Genomic DNA, 17,701 nt, shown 5'->3' on the forward strand with positions numbered 1-17,701 from the left:
TAAAAATAATATAATCTCCTCAAGAGCACTTTTATTTTTCTGGTTTGTTGTCTTTCATAAATGTCTCATGGCTGTAAAGTTACCTTTTTTTAGGATTCGATATTCTTGAAGAAAAAAAAAATACAATGACCAGCCTTGAATAAAAAGGAAAAAGGTGTTGTCTTATTGAAAACAATATACTCCTTTTTTCTCTTTTCAGTATGTCAGTATCTAGACTCCCACACGAGGTTCTTGTTAATATCGCATTCTACTTGCCGATAGAGTGCTGTAGCGAGACTGCATTAGTTTGCCGAGCATGGACGGTACCTTTCATGGAGAAAGCATGGAGTATAATCCAAATATCAACAGAAAAAAAAGCAAAAGCTCTATACAACCTACTTTTGAATGAAAAATCCCTTGTCCACAGCCATGTAGACGACGTAAAGAGCATCATTATCAACGGGGACGTCATCTTGCCCGAAAATGTATTTCTCTCTCTTCAAGACAATTTCCAGTCAGTAGTATATCTTCAGATCACCTCCAGCACTTTTCAGAACTACTGTACTTATCCATACCACAACTGGAAAAAATGGAAATCTTTGACCATACTTTACCTTCATGTTCTGAGCGATATATTCGGCATAGAGGATATCGTACCTGTGCTCTCATACCTGCCTAATATCGCCGAGCTCAACCTCGGAAATAGTCATGATCTCAGTCAATACAGTATGCGTTGGACACATTTAGATCTGTTACAAGAGCAGCTACCCAAACTCGATACCCTCATTCTGTACCTAGATCTCGAACCAATAGATACCACAGATTTTGAGACAATATCTTCAGGTCCCGTACATCCTAGGTTAATTTCTTTTTCCTACTATGGAAAGCCCTTTTCCATGACATGGCTTTATTATTGGGCTAAAAGATATCCACAGCTATGCGAACTTTACAGCATTTGTCGCCCAGTCGAGATACCGAAAGTCGAAACCACAATATCTGTACTACAAGCAATGCTGAAACTGAAGGACCCACTAAACCACTTGGAAACGGCTTTCTTTAGAAGCAATCCGCGTGGTGGAATTATAGACCCCTCTTTTTTACAGATACTCTTCTTAAATACAAACCACTTGATGGATGTCAACTGCCTCGTTTCTACACGAGACGAAGATTCATCCAACACAACTAGCGTACTAAAAGCCTTGATGCGATCATACAAGTCTCTTTTAAGACTTACACTGGAAATTAAGGAATACAGCTCATATCCAACCTCAATAATCAATTCATTCAAGATTTGTCCTTCTTTGGTAGTCTTGGATATCAAGTCCAGAGGAACTGTATTCAAGCTTGACCAAATCTTAAACTATTTCCCGGTTTTGGTGACAATGAAACTCAACATTAAAAAACTCTGCCTCAGTCAAAGTGCCAACAAACTTCCGCCAAGCCATTCTCTGCGAAATTTTGAAATTCAAAATGCTGATTTTGATTTCAGTCTGTTCAGTTATCTCTCTAGACGCTGCTACTTCATAGATACGTTCTTTATGTCTCAAGTACTGATAACCGAATCACCCTATCTGTGGCATGGATATATCTTTATCGACATGCCGTTCAGTTCATTTACATCAATAAAGTTTGATCGCGTATATGTTCGTGGAGTAAAAGGTCCTATCAACAATATGAAAAATGTGCTGCTATCGATTACCCAGCTTTATGACCAGCATTGTCGTATAGATTTGTTGCCTGACCTCAAAGCCAAGATCAAGGGTACTATCTTATTTAAAGGATATATAGAAGAGAACACCGATTCCGATATAAGGTGGGAAAATATTGCAGATAAAGATTCAAGTGAATTTCTTGCAAATTTCGAAAGCATTGAAGCCGGAAACAAGATCCCACTTCGCCAATTTAAACCCAAAGGATGGTTTGAAATACTTACTTGCGTATCCGATTGTGAAGATACTTTAGATATAGAAGTCATTCCGTTGAATTACATCAAAATTCGATGCGAAGTTATTGAAAGCTTTGATCTTACTTATAAAAGTTCAATATAGACGTGTAATCATACTCTTCTTAAAATAAGTGTAATACTATCAATAAAAGAAAAAGTACATATTACAAGAATAAAAATAAAAAAATACTTTATTTTTTAAAACAGATCGAATAAATCATCATCATAGTTTTCAAGAATAACTTTGTACATTTCTCCAGATGTTCTACAATTAAGTAGCATACGACTTATGGTTTTGTCTGCTGAAAAATTATGAAACAAGACAGGAATTGCGTTAATAGCATCCTCTTCGCTGAAAAGATTAAAGTGTATGAAGCTTTTTGTTTTCAGGATCCAGAATGCAACGTCTTCTTCCGGAAATAGGTCAGAATGGAACGGGTAGTCAGAGAATATTCTTCTTGCTGCATTGCTATTGATTTCAGTGCATTGTTTTCCGGTTTCCTTTGACTGCCTTTGGTCCCTATTATCTATGGTCTTGATTGTAATTCGCTTCGTGTCGACTTCGTGCCTGAAGTTATTATTAAAAGCCAATTTCGAGAGCTCCTCAGGAAAAGTGCTTTTTCCTGGCCTTTGTCTTTCTACTTTCATAATTTATATTTTATACTCAAAATGATTTCTGAGGATGACTGGAAAAGATAAAGTAACAAATAAAGATAGATAAACGTTTAGTTCATTTTATATAATATATTCACCAAAAAAAAATAGGGATACTTCATGTACTTCATTATTCCCCCCAAAACAACTTTTACTGTGGTCAGTGACCTGCCCAATCCTGTTTTTATCTTACCCTAGTATATCATATTGTTGATAAATGGAATTTTCAAAAACTTATAGCAGTATATAAAAGCTGAAACTCTTACCTATGAACTCTCAGAGTGCAAACTAGCCCCAGAAGAAAATAAGAAAGTGTCTATTAATACCAGCGCACAATTACATATACTGTGGTCTTATTAGCTACTCAAGATTGCTTGGCATAGCAAATTTGAGCAAAAATCAGGATCAGGTTTCATACATGTTAACGTTTATATGGGATAGCTTCTGTTTAATCTCTTATTTAAATATACTGCAAGTTTTCAATATATAGATATATATATATATATATGTACTTTTATTATTATATTAAGATATCATAATACGATAAGCATTCCAAAGCACTAGATTCAATATCTACAGACACACACACAATCAAAAGCTTGTATAACTGTATTTTATAAAGCTGATCCAGCAAATTACCAAGTAAAATATAAGATAAAAAACTCTACTTGTATTATTTGAAGAAAAACACACTAAAAGTGCCTCGAACATAAAGTAAAATATTATCTATATAGTCTGCCATAGTACAAACTGATTCCAATAAACACAATTAATAGTGTATAAATGCATGTATATTAAGCAAAAAAAAAGCGTTGTAAGCTCGTAATATCAATCTTTTATTCATTTTGTTTGCTAATTTTATCTTAGGATAGCGGACTAAACTGGCTTAAGATAGCTTCATACATTTCTTTAGAGGTATATAAAGGATTATGTACAATATGACGGTCATACCAAACTCTGACCATTCCAGAAAGATGAGCAGGTATAATATACAAAGCATCTTGCTCATTGAATTCGTGAAAATGAATATACATTTTCATATCGTTAATCCATGAATCGACTAATTTGCAACGGCCAGAAAAGACTGGAGGTGTCTTGTTCAAGATAGGATTGTTTCTTATAGTCTCTTCCTTGAGTGTGTATGGAGATGTTTGTGACATTCTTTCTAGGACATCGGTGGAGCTTGAATAATTTTCACAATCTTTAAACTTCGTAAGTTTGGAAATGTATACTCTGATTTCCGCCAAAGAAACTGCTATAGATTGAATATAGTGTTTGGCTATCTTGCTGGGGCTCATGATTTACAATTAGTTAAAGTAAAGAAGTTTGAGAATGTATGTCTAACGCTATTTAAATATAATCAAACATTATTTGTGATACATATGAGTTGCGTTTTATCAGCATTGTTCAACCTTTGTTTATTTGCTCAGAAAATTCGTTACAGAAACGCCTACTTAAAAGTATTACAGGTCCCGGGATATTGAACGCCTGTACTGACTTGGACCTTAAGTCAGCGAAAGTTGTTGTTGTTGTTAGTTGTTGTTAACCTGTTATATATATATATATATATATAGTTTGATAGATTGGGTAATAGCACAAATGTATATTCTGGTAAAGATGTATACAAATGAAGACTACTCCCCTTACTTCTTTATTTACACTTAAGTTATAGTATTGAGATGGTTCACTGAAAAGATGATAAGCCAACATTTTAAAGTAATTTGTTTTTCTATTATATCATAAATGTAAAACATGAAAGCAATATTTATACGCATGCTTCTTTTTTAACAGAATATAAATCTGTGTTATCACCAAACCTGCCCCACTGTATATATATATTTAATTGAAAAGCTATGGACCGTGTACTTCATGATATATTATTCGTCTAAAAATTAAGGCCAGACGGCTTACCACACAACAATCGAGCTTTTAATTAAACCATTTAGAATTATGAGGTTTTGGGCACATGATTTTTTTTAAAAAAAAGACAGGCAAGAAAACTATGAAGCCATTTCGTTTTATTTATTTTTCTTTTATATATAATGGTTAAGCGATATTTCATGAAAAGAATAACCTGAGCTGTTAATATTATAAAACGAAAGCATGCAGCATAAGGAGCCATGTATAAGAAATATGATAAAAAGATATGGTATTCAGATGAATTTTATGTGCAAAGCCTGCTAAGCTTTAATGGCTCTAAACTAATCCAATTTCATTCTTTATTTTTGTGAAGGCGAAGTAGGGCTGTAGCTTGGCGAAGTAGGGCTGTAGCTTGGCGAAGTAGGACTATAGCTTGGCGAAGTGGGACTGTAGCTTGGGCTAGTAGGACTATAACTTGGCGAAGTAGGAGAGTAGCTAGGGCTGGTTGGCGAATAGCTTGGTGAAGTGGGGCTGTAGCTAGGGCTTGTAGGCGAGTAGCTAGGAGAGGTTGGACTATAGCTAGGCGAAGTAGGTGAATAGCTAGGACTTGTAGGGCTATAGCTTGGTGAGGTTGGGCTATAGCTTGGCGAAGTTGGACTGTAGCTAGGCGAAGTAGGCGAGTAGCTAGGCGAAGTAGGGCTGTAGCTTGGTGATGTCGGCGAGTAGCTAGGCGATGTGGGACTATAACTTGGTGATGTAGGGCTATAGCTAGGCGAAGTAGGCGAGTAGCTAGGACTTGTGGGACTATAGCTTGGCGAGGTTGGGCTGTAGCTAGGACTTGTAGGACTATAATTAGGTGAGCTAGGCGAGTATGATGGACTAGTAGGCAAATAGCTTGGTGATGCTGGAGAGTATCCAGGTGATGTTGTATAATTTGGACTGGTGGGGGAGTAGCCTGGAGAAGTAGGGGAGTAGCCTGGACTATGTGTACCAAATGGTGTGAGATCTCCACGCCAGGGGCTTGATCCTGATGGACTTCCAGATCCACCAGAGTTGCCCATCGGTGAGAAGAGAGGTTCAGAGGGTGTTCCTGGTTGAGAGAAATCTACCCAATCCGGAGATCTTGTATCATAAGGTGTGGCTAAGTTAGGTGTCATATATCCTGGACCAGGTGTAGCGAATCCAGCAATATCGCCTGCTACGCCATTGGGCATTAACTGGCGGTTGTCTTGCTGAACAGTCTTCAGCATCTCCTCATCCAACATAACATCGAATTCACCAGTACCAAGGGGTGCCATCTGACCGAGCATAATGTTCTCAGCAACACCTCTGCAATCATCAAGTTCACCAACAGCGGCAGCCTCCATAAGAATTTCGACAGTTTCTTCGAAAGAACATCTCATAAGTGCACCAGTTTCAGCTCTGTTAATACCGTGTCGAGTAATGGCCATAAGATGTCCACGGTTGGTCATTACATCACAAAGCAAGGCCAAATGGCGATAGTTTACGTAAGAGCCATCAAATTCAATGACGTTACGAAGTTCCTTGAGAAGTGCCTTGCGGGTAGCCTCAATACCGAGAACCTCCATGATTTCAACTGTGTTATTAGAGTATGTTCGTCGTTCATCAACACCATGCTGACTCATAACCTCCTGCAAGTTAATGCCATCGGTATCAAGACCCCACTCCTGGGTAGTCTCAAATTCACCCTTTGCATTCAGAATAGTTTCTTTACGTTCCACAATATACACCTTCTTGATACCAGTAATACCACGAAGATTGATAGAGCTTAGCAAACTAACTTCGAGCTTACGCAAGAAAGTGTCTTCTTCACCCTTTGTCTCGTCATCGTCGTCCTTATCTTCGTTCTCATCCATCATAACTCTGCATCGAATAATCAACTTTTCAGAGTTCTCATCACTGCCAATAACGTGAAGATCGTGACGGAATTCTTCAGAAATCTTCTGTACAACCTCGGTAATGTTCAAACGCTTATCGATCATCATACCACGGTTGAGTTCGAGACGCAACAACCAAGGCGAGACACGGGTAACGACTGGTGAGTTATCGTCTTCCAGCTGGTAGTATGTATCGACAAAGTCTGCATCTTCTTCAATAATAGTGGTGCGCGGGTCAGGATCGTAGTAAATCTCGGCAGCGGAGGTGACTCTGTGCAAGGTTGTGTGTTCCAAGTTAACCTGAACTTCCTTGGCCAACTCAATGTTGCGAGATCTCTCAGCATCCAGCCAGACTTCCAATCGAGGGGTCTTGATGTTTTTGGCAACGTTGATAATTTCCTTAAGACGAGGTACACCAAGAGTTACATTCTTACTGGACACACCAGCATAATGGAAAGTATTCAACGTCATCTGTGTAGCAGGTTCACCGATAGACTGAGCAGCGATGGTACCGACCATCTCACCAGGTGCAACTACAGCAGTTAAGAATCGAGATTCAATCTCTCCAATAATCCTATAAAAAGTTCGTTAGTGGTTATGTGATTAATGGACGCGCTTTTGCTTTTCATACCATTCGAATGCTTGCGATGTCAGGTGGAATTCTTCTACTACTCTCTTGGCAGCAAATGTAGAACGGAGAAGAATATTGAAAAGGGTCGTTGCATTTCTTTGTACTTCGGCAGTAATCTTGTCATTTCCTCGAATTACCAGTAAACGCTCTGAAAGTGCTTTGAGACTGTCAATTACTTGAAGAGGATGTACGTCTGATGGCTTTCGGGGATCAATATGGAAAATTTGCTGTGAGTTGGTGACCAAGCGGTGAAGATTGACAGGTAGCGGCCATTTGTCCTCTCCGTTCTTGAAAATAAATGTTCTCAAGAGTTCACGATCTTCGGAAAGTTGGTTGAATTCTTGATCCAGCAAAACCTGACTATCACCACCCTCAATACGTTTGAGAATGTTATAGTTCAGAGAACCCTTTCTGAAACCACCACTCGACATATCTACTCTGTATTTCTTCACGAACTGAGGAGGAGAACATCTAAGAGAAGCAAACTTCTGTTTTTCCACAAAGCATGCGTCCATTCCATCTTCACCATAACTGAACTGGATAATATCACCAAGCGAGTTACGAACAGTACCATCATATTTAACCATAACATCTTCCAATGCCTTGACAAGACGACGCTGAATATAACCAGTCTCGGCAGTTTTTACAGCAGTATCAATCAAACCTGAGACATTATAAATAAGTACGTTGTTTAGTTATCTATTTATTTTTCTTACCTTCACGTCCACCCATAGCGTGGAAGAAGAATTCTGTGGGTGTAAGACCTCTGAGATAAGAGTTTTCCACAAAACCACGACTTTCAGGAGTGTGATCATCCTTGGAGAAATGGGGAAGAGTACGGTTCTTAAAACCGAAAGGAATACGTTTACCCTCAACATTCTGCTGACCGACACATGCAGACATCTGAGAAATGTTAATGAAAGAACCCTTGGAACCAGCAATAACCATCTGTTTGACGTTGTTGTCATCTTTCAAGTTGTTTTGCGCCATTTTACCAGCATCATCACGAGCCTTGTTCAACGACTGATTGACCTTGGCTTCAAAAGATTCACGCAATGTCATACCAGGTTGAACTTCTAATTTATCTTGTTGGGCTGTGATAATGATCTCGTGCACTCTTTGTTTTGCGTGTGAAATGATGTCCGTGATAGTTGCCATTGTAACCTTATCAGCAATAGTATCTCCAATACCGATACTAAAACCATTTTGTAGCAGCCAGTAATTGACGACCTGCTGTGTTCCAGTTAAGAAGTTCTTTGCGGCTTCAGGACCAAGTTCGTTAACAATGGTATGAATCAAACCACCACTGGTGGTACCTACTGTCTTTTTACAGACAATACCACACAGCAGTTCTCCGTTCTCAATTACCACACGTGTATCTCCGGGTGAAATATAAGTGTTTTCCTTGTCTGGATGTGTAGAGTGGAATGTTTGACAATTGATACCGCGTGGAATAACCATACTGACGATTTGTTTTCCAGTCCACATCGGTTTCGGCTTCAAGATTGCAGGAGGTGGGATATAACCATCCCAATCGGGGACCCACATAACGATATTCATCACAACATCCTTTGTAATAAAGCAGTCTCTAAGAGTAAACTTGCGGATACCACACAGTGTATCCTGCACAATACCCATGACGGGTTTGTTTGACTGCGGAGATACGATCTGCTTGGGAACCATACAAATTTCTGTGACTTCAGCACGGGTCTCAAGTGATTGAGGAACATGCAAATTCATCTCATCACCATCGAAATCTGCGTTGTAAGGCGATGTGACGGAAAGATTAAGACGGAAAGTAGAGTAAGGCATTACACGGACTCTATGACCCATCATGGACATCTTATGGAGAGAGGGTTGACGGTTGAAAATGACTACATCGCCGTCATTGATGTGTCTTTCTACTCTGTAGCCGTACTGAAGAGGAATTTCACCAGCACGTTTGCGATAGCGTAAATCAATGCGCTCTCCATTGTCACGAATAACGTATTTGGCACCAGGATGTTCTAATGGACCGTTTCGGACCAAGACCTGGAGTTTGTCAATGTTGTAAGGGGTGACAATTTCGGGGTATGTCAAGTTGCGTGCAATACTACGAGGTACACCAACTTCATCTAGTGACAGGTTGGGATCACCTGTAATAACCGTACGTGCAGAGAAATCTACACGTTTACCCATCAAGTTACCACGGAGACGACCTTCCTTTCCCTTCAGTCTTGCTCTGATGGATTTAAGCTTTTTTAAAAAGTAATGTATGTTTTAACCAAAATGTTCTTGAAAATCGGTATATATATATTTGTTTATGCAAACAAATACTTACAGGTCTGCCTGATTTTTGTAATGCTTGAGGTTGTCCTGCAATATCGTTATCCATATATGTAGCAATATGGAACTAGATTATAAAATTTAGCGTTAAATTGTACACGAGTGTTATATATATATATATATATATATATATACCTGTAACAATGCTTCAAACTCTTGAACGACGTGGACTGGTGCACCTTCGGACTCGCATCGTCTAACGTTCGCATTGGCTTTCAAGATATCGGACAGTTTATGGGTCAAATCATCTTCACCTCGACTGGTGCCGTCCATTTGAATACTAGGTCGGACCTGAGGAGGAGGTACAGGCAAGACTGTGGTAATCATCCATTCAGGACGAGCGAATTCTTCCGAAAGTCCCATATCACGAATATCTTGATCCGTGATATTCTTTAAGATCTGCAAAACTCTACTTGCTGTCAACTGGGTGCGTCCCTCTCCTGGTGTTTCCTAAAACCGATTGAAAGACATATCAATTAGATTATATGAGTAGCTAATATTTGATGAAATAATTACCTCACTAGCAGTAGAACGGAACTGGGCATACAGCTTAAGACCATCCTTACGAATGGCAGGCTGTTTGTAGCCACACCCACCATGGGCGTGCTTGCGCTTTCCATCCATGGTTTCCTTCTCCTCCATACCCTCTTCGGCTTCTTCACCACCGTCACAATTCATCTTTGCCTTTGCGATATCCCATACTGCTCGCAACCTTGCCTTGGGATCTCTAATTTTTCGTGCTCTAACAAAGCGCGGATTTGACTGTAAAAACAAAAAGAGATGTAAGATTTTGCTTTCTGATTAAAGCTTTCTCTTTCTCTTTCTCGACTACGCACGTCATCGACTTTAAGTTTTGAACAATGGAAGCAGACGCATTCTAAAATCTTCTTCACTTTTGTAAGGAAACCTATAATCCAGGATATATCAGCATTACATCATCAGCAACTGAAATTTGCTGATAAATTACCAATGTGGTAGACGGGTTTTGCAAGGTCAATATGACCAAAGTGACCGGGACATTCAGCCATGCCTTCACCACAAGTCTGACACTTGTAGTTACGGTCAATAGTACCCATCCGAGGGTCAAGAAGACCTCCTGCTCTGGGTTTCTGACTGCCTTCATCGTACAGTTCGGGGAACTCGATTTTGGCGACAGACATTGCTTTCTGTAAATCAAGATGATAGTAGTTAGAACAACGATCTTGTAACAGACATGCCGTAGCGATCATTGCTCTTTTCCTTTGACATGCAAAGGATCCGAGTAACACATACAATCTCATCGGGGGAGAGAATACCAAATTGGACCACGTCGACACGTCGCAATGGGGCAGATGAGAATGCAAAAGTATGCCCACTCATTCTGTATATTTATGAATGTTTGATCAGGAAAGATTGTTTAAGAAACACAAAGTATAATGCAGAGCAATTGATATTTGCGTATTAAAAAGAAAAGTTATTTTTTTGTTTTTTTTTCTCTTTTTGTTTTTCTGATGGTCAAATGCCGTATATGTGTTTGTATATATGTCGTTGTTAAAAGATGTTAGACGGTGACGGCCAGAACAATCAGGTAAGCGTTCTAGAATCACAGGAGATACTTGTTGTTCGAACAGATGAAAGGTTCGAACAAAAGAGCTAAAGGGCGCGCAGCAGTGAACGTCAGCGTATAAAAGCGAGAGAATCTGCTATATGCACCACCTCTAGTATTGAAAACAACACTTATTGTGACGTAAAATCTTTAAATAAACCTCCGCCTCACCAATAGGAACCCTCAATGATTTTCCTAACCCGTGCTTCTGCCATTTGTTTGATTTAGCTTTGAACTTACATCATTGGATATTTATAAAAGCTCTTGTGGATTAAGTATATAAAAGATTATCTCATTGACTTTTGAAATTTCTAATGGGCAAGCATAATTATGAGAGCTTCAGAGAATCTTTCGGAGATTCTTGCTTATTTAAGATCAGCATCTTAAATGGATTATAGTTAATGAACTTTGTCTACAAAATTCTTGAATATTATGTTCTTTTGTATAAATACATAGCTTCTGTAATTTTATAGAAATTTTGTATTATAAAAACTAAAATCTATTACTTATAAGACAGATAGATTAATGTAAGCTTTACAATGTGTTTACTAGGCTCATAATAGGCTGATATCTGCCCAAAAAATAAGCTTTATAAAGCAATTTACCAGTTTATTCTTGCATATGGATGGTTCAACTAAATTATTCATATATTGTAATAATGTAATAATTCCTTTCTTACTCAGAAAGCATGTCAATACTTTGGGCAACTAATTAGCTATAAGCAGTTTTTAGGCTCAACACATTTAGATAGATCAAATTAACTAATATACAAAGTAAACTTATAGTTTCATACCTTGCGAAAAAAAAACATATAAGCGCACGCTTATATACCCATTTATACATATTTTAATCTTCCGAGCTTTCTCGCTACTCTTCATACTTCTTTTAATGCAATGTTAAAGCCTTTGTGCCATATTTGTGACTGTTCATGGACGTTTGATCGCCCAAAATATTTTCGTTACAAGAAGCTGAACAAGCACGCTTTGTAACAGTAACAATGCGCAGTCTTCCTCTTCTTAATCATAGTTGCGTCTCATTAGAGCGCAAGCCATTGTCTACAGCACGCTCATTTATCGCAAATGATCCCGAATCCCAGACAATTTATGTTGCTTTTGAAGACAATGAATCGTACATTGAGATCATGGCCACGGGTCTCTCTCCTATCGATCCTTTAGCATTCGTTCCTATTGCTCGCATACCTTTGGCATTCCAGGAATATTCTTCAGGATCTATTGTTGATTTTACTTTCTTGTCTGATCTTCAAGTTGCCTGTTTAAGTACTCGTCAGGGCGATATTATGTTGATCAGCAAAGAACGCTTTGAAAAGGGCGAGGAAGCGGTAATTCATTTTTTTCTCTTCGAGAAAAACATAATACTTATGAGCTATTATTATAGGTAGAAAATGTCGGTACTGTCGATGCAGGCATCAACGCAATGACATGGAGTCCTGATCAAGATTTAGTGGTGTTGGTAACAGGTAGGACGAATACTCAAAATATGGATTGTAGCTGTCAATCAGAAGCCAAAATAAAAATACTAATATCGATTTTATTTCTCTTAATAACACCAGGCGAAAAAAATGTGCTTGAGATGACCCAAGACTTTGACACAATCACAGAGTACCCCCTTCATGTGGAGGAAGAGGGTGAAGGTAATTAGATTTTTAAACAAATTGCTCAAAAATTTGAATGAATTGTTTACAAAAATTATCATAATAGGTGTGCAACAAAGTGTTGGCTGGGGTAAGAAGGAAACCCAGTTCCACGGATCTGCCGGAAAAGAGGCTGCACAACAGAAAGTGGATACCAGCAAATTCACGGTTTCCGAGGATGATGATTGTAAACCCCGTATTTCATGGAGAGGTGACGGTAGTCTATTTACAATCTCTGACATGGATCCTTTGAAGGGTAGGTGGATACTGCATTAAAACTTTAGAAAACAAAGTTATTAATAGCAAAATAAAACAAAAAATATAGATGCTCGAGTTATTCGTATCTATAACCGTGAGGGTGTGCTGCAAAATACAAGCGAGCCAGTTGATCGTTTAGAACATGTTTTAGATTGGAGGTAAACTATATAATGTTAATTAAAGTACTGTAGCTTATATGAGAGCTAACCATTTTTTTGTTGTTGTTGGAATTTGGGGTATAGACCATCTGGAAACCTTATTGTTTCTAGTCAAAGACTTCCTCACCGCCATGACATTGTCTTTTTAGAAAAGAACGGTTTACGACATGGTGAATTTTCATTAAGAGAGACGGGAAAACATAGGGTTCTGGAGGTTTCTTGGAACGCAGATTCGACTGTCTTGGCTGTATGGATTGAAGCTGAATCGGCATCTACTGGAAAAATGCAAAAAACTGGTAATTTTTGTTTTATCATAAGTATTACTTGTAATCAATATTCTCACTATTCTACTAAGTTCAATTCTGGACATCAAGTAACTATTACTGGTACATGAAGCAGCATATCGTTCTTTCCGAAGGTGCTGATATTGTTGGATTTAAATGGGATGTTGAATCTCCTCTGAAGGCTTATATTATGAGCACAAGTAAGGAATATATATTTAGGATAAAAGGAAAGAGAAGAAAATATTTTATACTAACTTTCGAACAATTATCAAGCTGGACATTATCATAGCTTCAACTACACATGGGATGTACTCTGTAGCACATCTGTATCCGAAGAAAACTCTAGTTACGTTGCTATTGTCGACGGAGGTAAACACGTAATAACTGGATGAGGTTTTGTGTAAAAAGTAACTTATTATATTTTGTTTTTAGCAACCGTTCTCTTGACACCATTTGCTTATCAGAATGTACCTCCACCAATGTCCTCACTAAAAGTACCTACAAAGGGCAATGTTCTGGGTGTTACCTTTGGACCAGAACCTACAGGGACTAAAATGGCTGTTCTTACAACAGAAAGAATCCAGATTTTCAGTCTTTCTGCTAATGCTCGTGAGAACACCGTTACAGTAGGATCACTACTCCTCCCGTAAGTATATGAGTAGCAGCTTTTATATTCATGTGTGTATCTTAACATGTTGAAATGAATAGAAAAATTGATTCAAAGAGTGCGGCTCACTTCCACAATCCTATCCGACAACTCCAATGGATCAAAGAGACACAATTTGCCTATGTGCAATATGATGACGAGCTTTCTACAGACATGTTGTGTATTGCTACCTTTTCCCCCGAAAAGGAAGACAGTCTTACCGTGAAATCTACCCCAATTGATGCTAACATTGGTCGTATGTACTTTAATGTTACAAACAACGACTTGATTGCAGAAAGCACCAATGGAACTGTATACGAAGGTAATTACCATCTCTGACAAATTATGCTACACTTATAAATACATACTAACTTGTTGGAATATTAGTTGACATTGGTACTGGTGACCATCCTGTCATTTCTGAAGCCATCAAATTTCCTGATTTTTGTCCTTGGATCGCCACAGCTCGTCTTGGTACTCAGGAGAGTGATCTCGAGGTATGTATGAAATTAAGTGCTATATACTTATCGTGCAAATATGTACTCAATACTCGCCCGTCTATAGAAAATCTTTATTGGATTGACTGACCGCAGCAAGCTTTACGTTAATGATCGTTTGATTTCATCCGAATGCACTTCATTTTTCCTTCGTAGTGACTGGATTGTTTTCACTACAACGAGTCATACTGCACGTTTCTTGTCTTTAAGTACAACTCTTGACGGTAATTATTTATATTATATTGCTCCTATAAAAAAGTAAAATATAATATTTGCTTATAAAATTTACTCTAGATTTCAAACTTTCTGATAACATCCCCGATGCCAATGACGAGTCTTCGCGTCGCCTTGAACGTGGTGCAAAGATTGTTATTGCAACACAGCTAAAGCCTAACCTTGTCCTTCAGGTACGCAAAAGTGATTAAGGCATAGCCGAATGTTATATAACACGTATTAAATGGAAGGATAATTGCATAGATGCCTCGTGGAAACTTGGAAACAATTAGTCCTAGAGCTTTTGTTTTGGCTTCAATTTGTGAAGATATCAAAAAGTATGGTGATTATATTAAAACGATGCATTTTACTATATATCGATATTAATGTGTATTCTCTACCTATGTCTCAGTCTTAACTATCGATCTGCCTTTATTGCTTGTCGCCGCAATCGTATAGATCTTAATATTCTATACGATGAAAATCCTCAGCAATTCTTTGAAAATATAGAACGTTTCGTTGAACAGATCTCTGAAGTTGACTATCTCAACTTATTCCTCTCAAACCTTAGGTACTCACTCGTGCGTGTATTATATGGACATCAGTTAACCATTTGATCCATAGAAACGAAGATACAACAACAACTATGTACCGTAGACGTGGTCGCATTGATGCATCCAAGACCGATGTAAAGTAAGGCCTTTTATCAATTATTTTTGAAACTACAAAAATTTCTAATCTACTTTTATAAACTTTAGATTGGATATCAAGGTCAACACAATCTGTGAAGCAGTCAGAAATGTCCTGATAAAGTTGGGTCGTAAACGCTATATCCAGTCTATTTTGTCTACATATGTCAGAAGCTCGCCACCGGATCTTGAATCTGCTTTGAATCTCTTGGCAGAGATCAAAGGTAACTATAATTTTATCTACCATTAATATGTTACAAAACATTGATGTTTCTCTTAACTGATAGAGGCCGACATGAGTGAGGCTGAAGATGCACTTAAGTATACCATTTTCTTGTGTAATGCTGATAGCCTATATGATGTCGCGCTGGGAATGTATAACTTCTCGTTAGTCCTCATGGTTGCTCAACAAGCCCAAAAGGTAAAAACTGTAAACTAGTTGAAGCCGATCTTAATATTAACTTTCTTACCTGATCATATTAGGATCCTAGAGAGTATCTGCCTTTCTTGCAAGAACTTCAAAGCTTAGAGAAATACTATCAACGTTTCCGCATTGATGACCATTTGAAACGACATGATAAGGCTTTAAGAGATCTCAGTCTTGCTGGTATGTAGTATGATGAGATACACAATTGATAAGAAAATAACAATACTCCCCTGCTTTAGGCGACGAACTGTTTGATGAACTTGTCGAATACATGAAGAAGCATTCTCTTTATTTGACTGCACTTAATGTTTATGCAAACAAACCTAAACAGAAACGAGTAAGATGAATACTTCATGATAATATATATATATGTGTGTACTAATATCTTTATAGGTTATACTGGAGGTTTATGGAGAATACTTAACTCATAAAAATGCTTACGATGAAGCAGGAATTGGTACATTAAAATTTTATGTTTATAAATTACAGTATCATTTTACTTGTAGAAAAGAAAAAAAAACAAAAATTAATCACTTTAATAGTATTTACATTGGCAAATAATCTCGAAAAGGCGCTTCAGGCATACCGAATGGCAGGATCATGGCGAGAGTCATTCTCATTGGCTAAACAGATGAGCTACACTGATGAGCATATCCACGCTTTGGCCTATGACTTGATCGGTAAGAACTTGAGAATTTTATAACGAAATTGTAGTAATTAATTTGCCATGTTTAGAGTATATGAAGGAAAAACGTCGTTATCAGGAAGCTGCAACTATCGCAAATGATTATGCCAAGGTAAATGTCCCTAAATAATAGAAGATAGATGAATTGTCATATAACTTACCTCATCGCCTCATATTTATTTATTAAGGATATTGAAGAAGCTGTTGATTGCCTATTGAAGGGCAGCTTATGGCAAGAGGCCATTCGCATGGTAATGTTCATTATTTAGACGATTTAACTGCACTAATGACTAATATCATATCTTTTACTTTTCAGTCACATACTCATAACCGAGCTGATCTTATTGAGACCCATGTGAAGCCTGGACTTATCGAAGGTATACATTGTCGAAGTTATTTTATAGAAAGAAATCAATTTGACTTTAATCTATTTGTGTAGGTTACTCTCAGACTGATGAAGAAATTGATGACATGACAGCGCAATTCAACAAGCAAAAACTTCGATTGAAAGAATTGCGCGAAATTAAACCTGAACCCAGTAAGTCTTGAGACGCATTGTCATTGATATTTTATTCACTAATAACTATTGTAGCCAATGTTTTGCCAAATGATGATACGCTTGACAATATTGATATGTTCTCTGATACAACATCGATGTACAGTCAGTTCACGCGCTATACACAGGCAACTTCTCGTGTATCAACTGTGTCTTCCAAGGGTAGCACGTAAGAATTAATATATATATATATATATATATCGTAAAAAATAGTAATAACTAATGGATATTTGAAAAACTTGCGTGCAGTAAAAGCAAGAAAACATCGAAACTTAGAAAGCGGGAAGAACGCAAGAGAGCTCGTGGAAAGAAGGGTACTGTCTTTGAGGAAGAGTATATTGTCAACTCACTCAAACGTCTATGTGAAAAGGCCAGCACAATGCAAAGTAAGTACTATTTATTTGTTAAAGTAACTTCCCCGTCTAACTCACATAATTATATAGATGATCTTAGTAACCTCCTGAGAGCATTGGCGCCCTTTGGTTTCGTTGAGGAAGCCAGAGCTATACAGGATAAGTTTGATAAATTCCTCAAAGAAATTACAGGCGCTATTCCCACAATATTTGTTCCTTTGCATTTGGCTACAAGTCAGGTAATTATATTTGAATATACATAATTTTATACTTTAAATCTAATCTGACCAATGCACATATAGTTTGCTACCCAGGAAGAAGCCAATGAAGCACCTGCACCAGTACAAGTTGAAAAGCCGGTTATGGCAGATATTCAGTGGAAACTACAGATTCTTTAGGATTAATAG

General features: G+C 37.8%; 5 protein-coding genes across 5 annotated transcripts; 2 read left to right on the plus strand and 3 right to left on the minus strand.

Moving 5' to 3' along the window:
- Nucleotides 1-200: 200 nt before the first annotated feature.
- On the plus strand, nucleotides 201-2,027 carry PHYBLDRAFT_170753 (hypothetical protein; the record flags this gene model as incomplete). Its single annotated transcript, XM_018436421.1, has 1 exon — nucleotides 201-2,027. The coding sequence occupies one exon, from the start codon at nucleotides 201-203 to the stop codon at nucleotides 2,025-2,027; it is 1,827 nt and encodes a 608-aa protein (XP_018289428.1).
- Nucleotides 2,028-2,122: 95 nt separating this feature from the next.
- PHYBLDRAFT_170754 (hypothetical protein) lies at nucleotides 2,123-2,572 on the minus strand (the record flags this gene model as incomplete). Its single annotated transcript, XM_018436422.1, has 1 exon — nucleotides 2,123-2,572. One exon carries the CDS (start codon nucleotides 2,570-2,572, stop codon nucleotides 2,123-2,125), a length of 450 nt encoding a protein of 149 aa, XP_018289429.1.
- An 869-nt stretch (nucleotides 2,573-3,441) lies between these two features.
- On the minus strand, nucleotides 3,442-3,876 carry PHYBLDRAFT_147884 (hypothetical protein; the record flags this gene model as incomplete). Its single annotated transcript, XM_018431967.1, has 1 exon — nucleotides 3,442-3,876. The coding sequence occupies one exon, from the start codon at nucleotides 3,874-3,876 to the stop codon at nucleotides 3,442-3,444; it is 435 nt and encodes a 144-aa protein (XP_018289430.1).
- A 3,790-nt stretch (nucleotides 3,877-7,666) lies between these two features.
- PHYBLDRAFT_57416 (hypothetical protein) lies at nucleotides 7,667-9,619 on the minus strand (the record flags this gene model as incomplete). The annotated part of the gene is made up of 3 exons (XM_018440238.1): nucleotides 7,667-9,202; nucleotides 9,288-9,359; nucleotides 9,428-9,619. The coding sequence occupies 3 exons, from the start codon at nucleotides 9,617-9,619 to the stop codon at nucleotides 7,667-7,669; spliced, it is 1,800 nt and encodes a 599-aa protein (XP_018289431.1).
- Nucleotides 9,620-11,874: 2,255 nt separating this feature from the next.
- Nucleotides 11,875-17,692, plus strand: PHYBLDRAFT_170757 (hypothetical protein; the record flags this gene model as incomplete). The annotated part of the gene is made up of 30 exons (XM_018436423.1): nucleotides 11,875-12,216; nucleotides 12,273-12,354; nucleotides 12,448-12,528; nucleotides 12,596-12,784; nucleotides 12,854-12,944; nucleotides 13,029-13,240; nucleotides 13,300-13,428; nucleotides 13,502-13,597; nucleotides 13,661-13,874; nucleotides 13,937-14,196; nucleotides 14,262-14,371; nucleotides 14,439-14,595; nucleotides 14,666-14,778; nucleotides 14,849-14,922; nucleotides 14,997-15,155; nucleotides 15,209-15,277; nucleotides 15,343-15,497; nucleotides 15,561-15,694; nucleotides 15,757-15,880; nucleotides 15,940-16,037; nucleotides 16,094-16,157; nucleotides 16,243-16,380; nucleotides 16,436-16,497; nucleotides 16,574-16,636; nucleotides 16,702-16,762; nucleotides 16,825-16,923; nucleotides 16,978-17,110; nucleotides 17,191-17,327; nucleotides 17,385-17,533; nucleotides 17,597-17,692. The coding sequence occupies 30 exons, from the start codon at nucleotides 11,875-11,877 to the stop codon at nucleotides 17,690-17,692; spliced, it is 3,891 nt and encodes a 1,296-aa protein (XP_018289432.1).
- Between the last annotated feature and the right edge of the window lie 9 nt (nucleotides 17,693-17,701).

This window comes from Phycomyces blakesleeanus (genome assembly GCF_001638985.1).
Source record: "Phycomyces blakesleeanus NRRL 1555(-) unplaced genomic scaffold PHYBLscaffold_16, whole genome shotgun sequence".
NCBI lineage: Eukaryota > Fungi > Mucoromycota > Mucoromycetes > Mucorales > Phycomycetaceae > Phycomyces > Phycomyces blakesleeanus.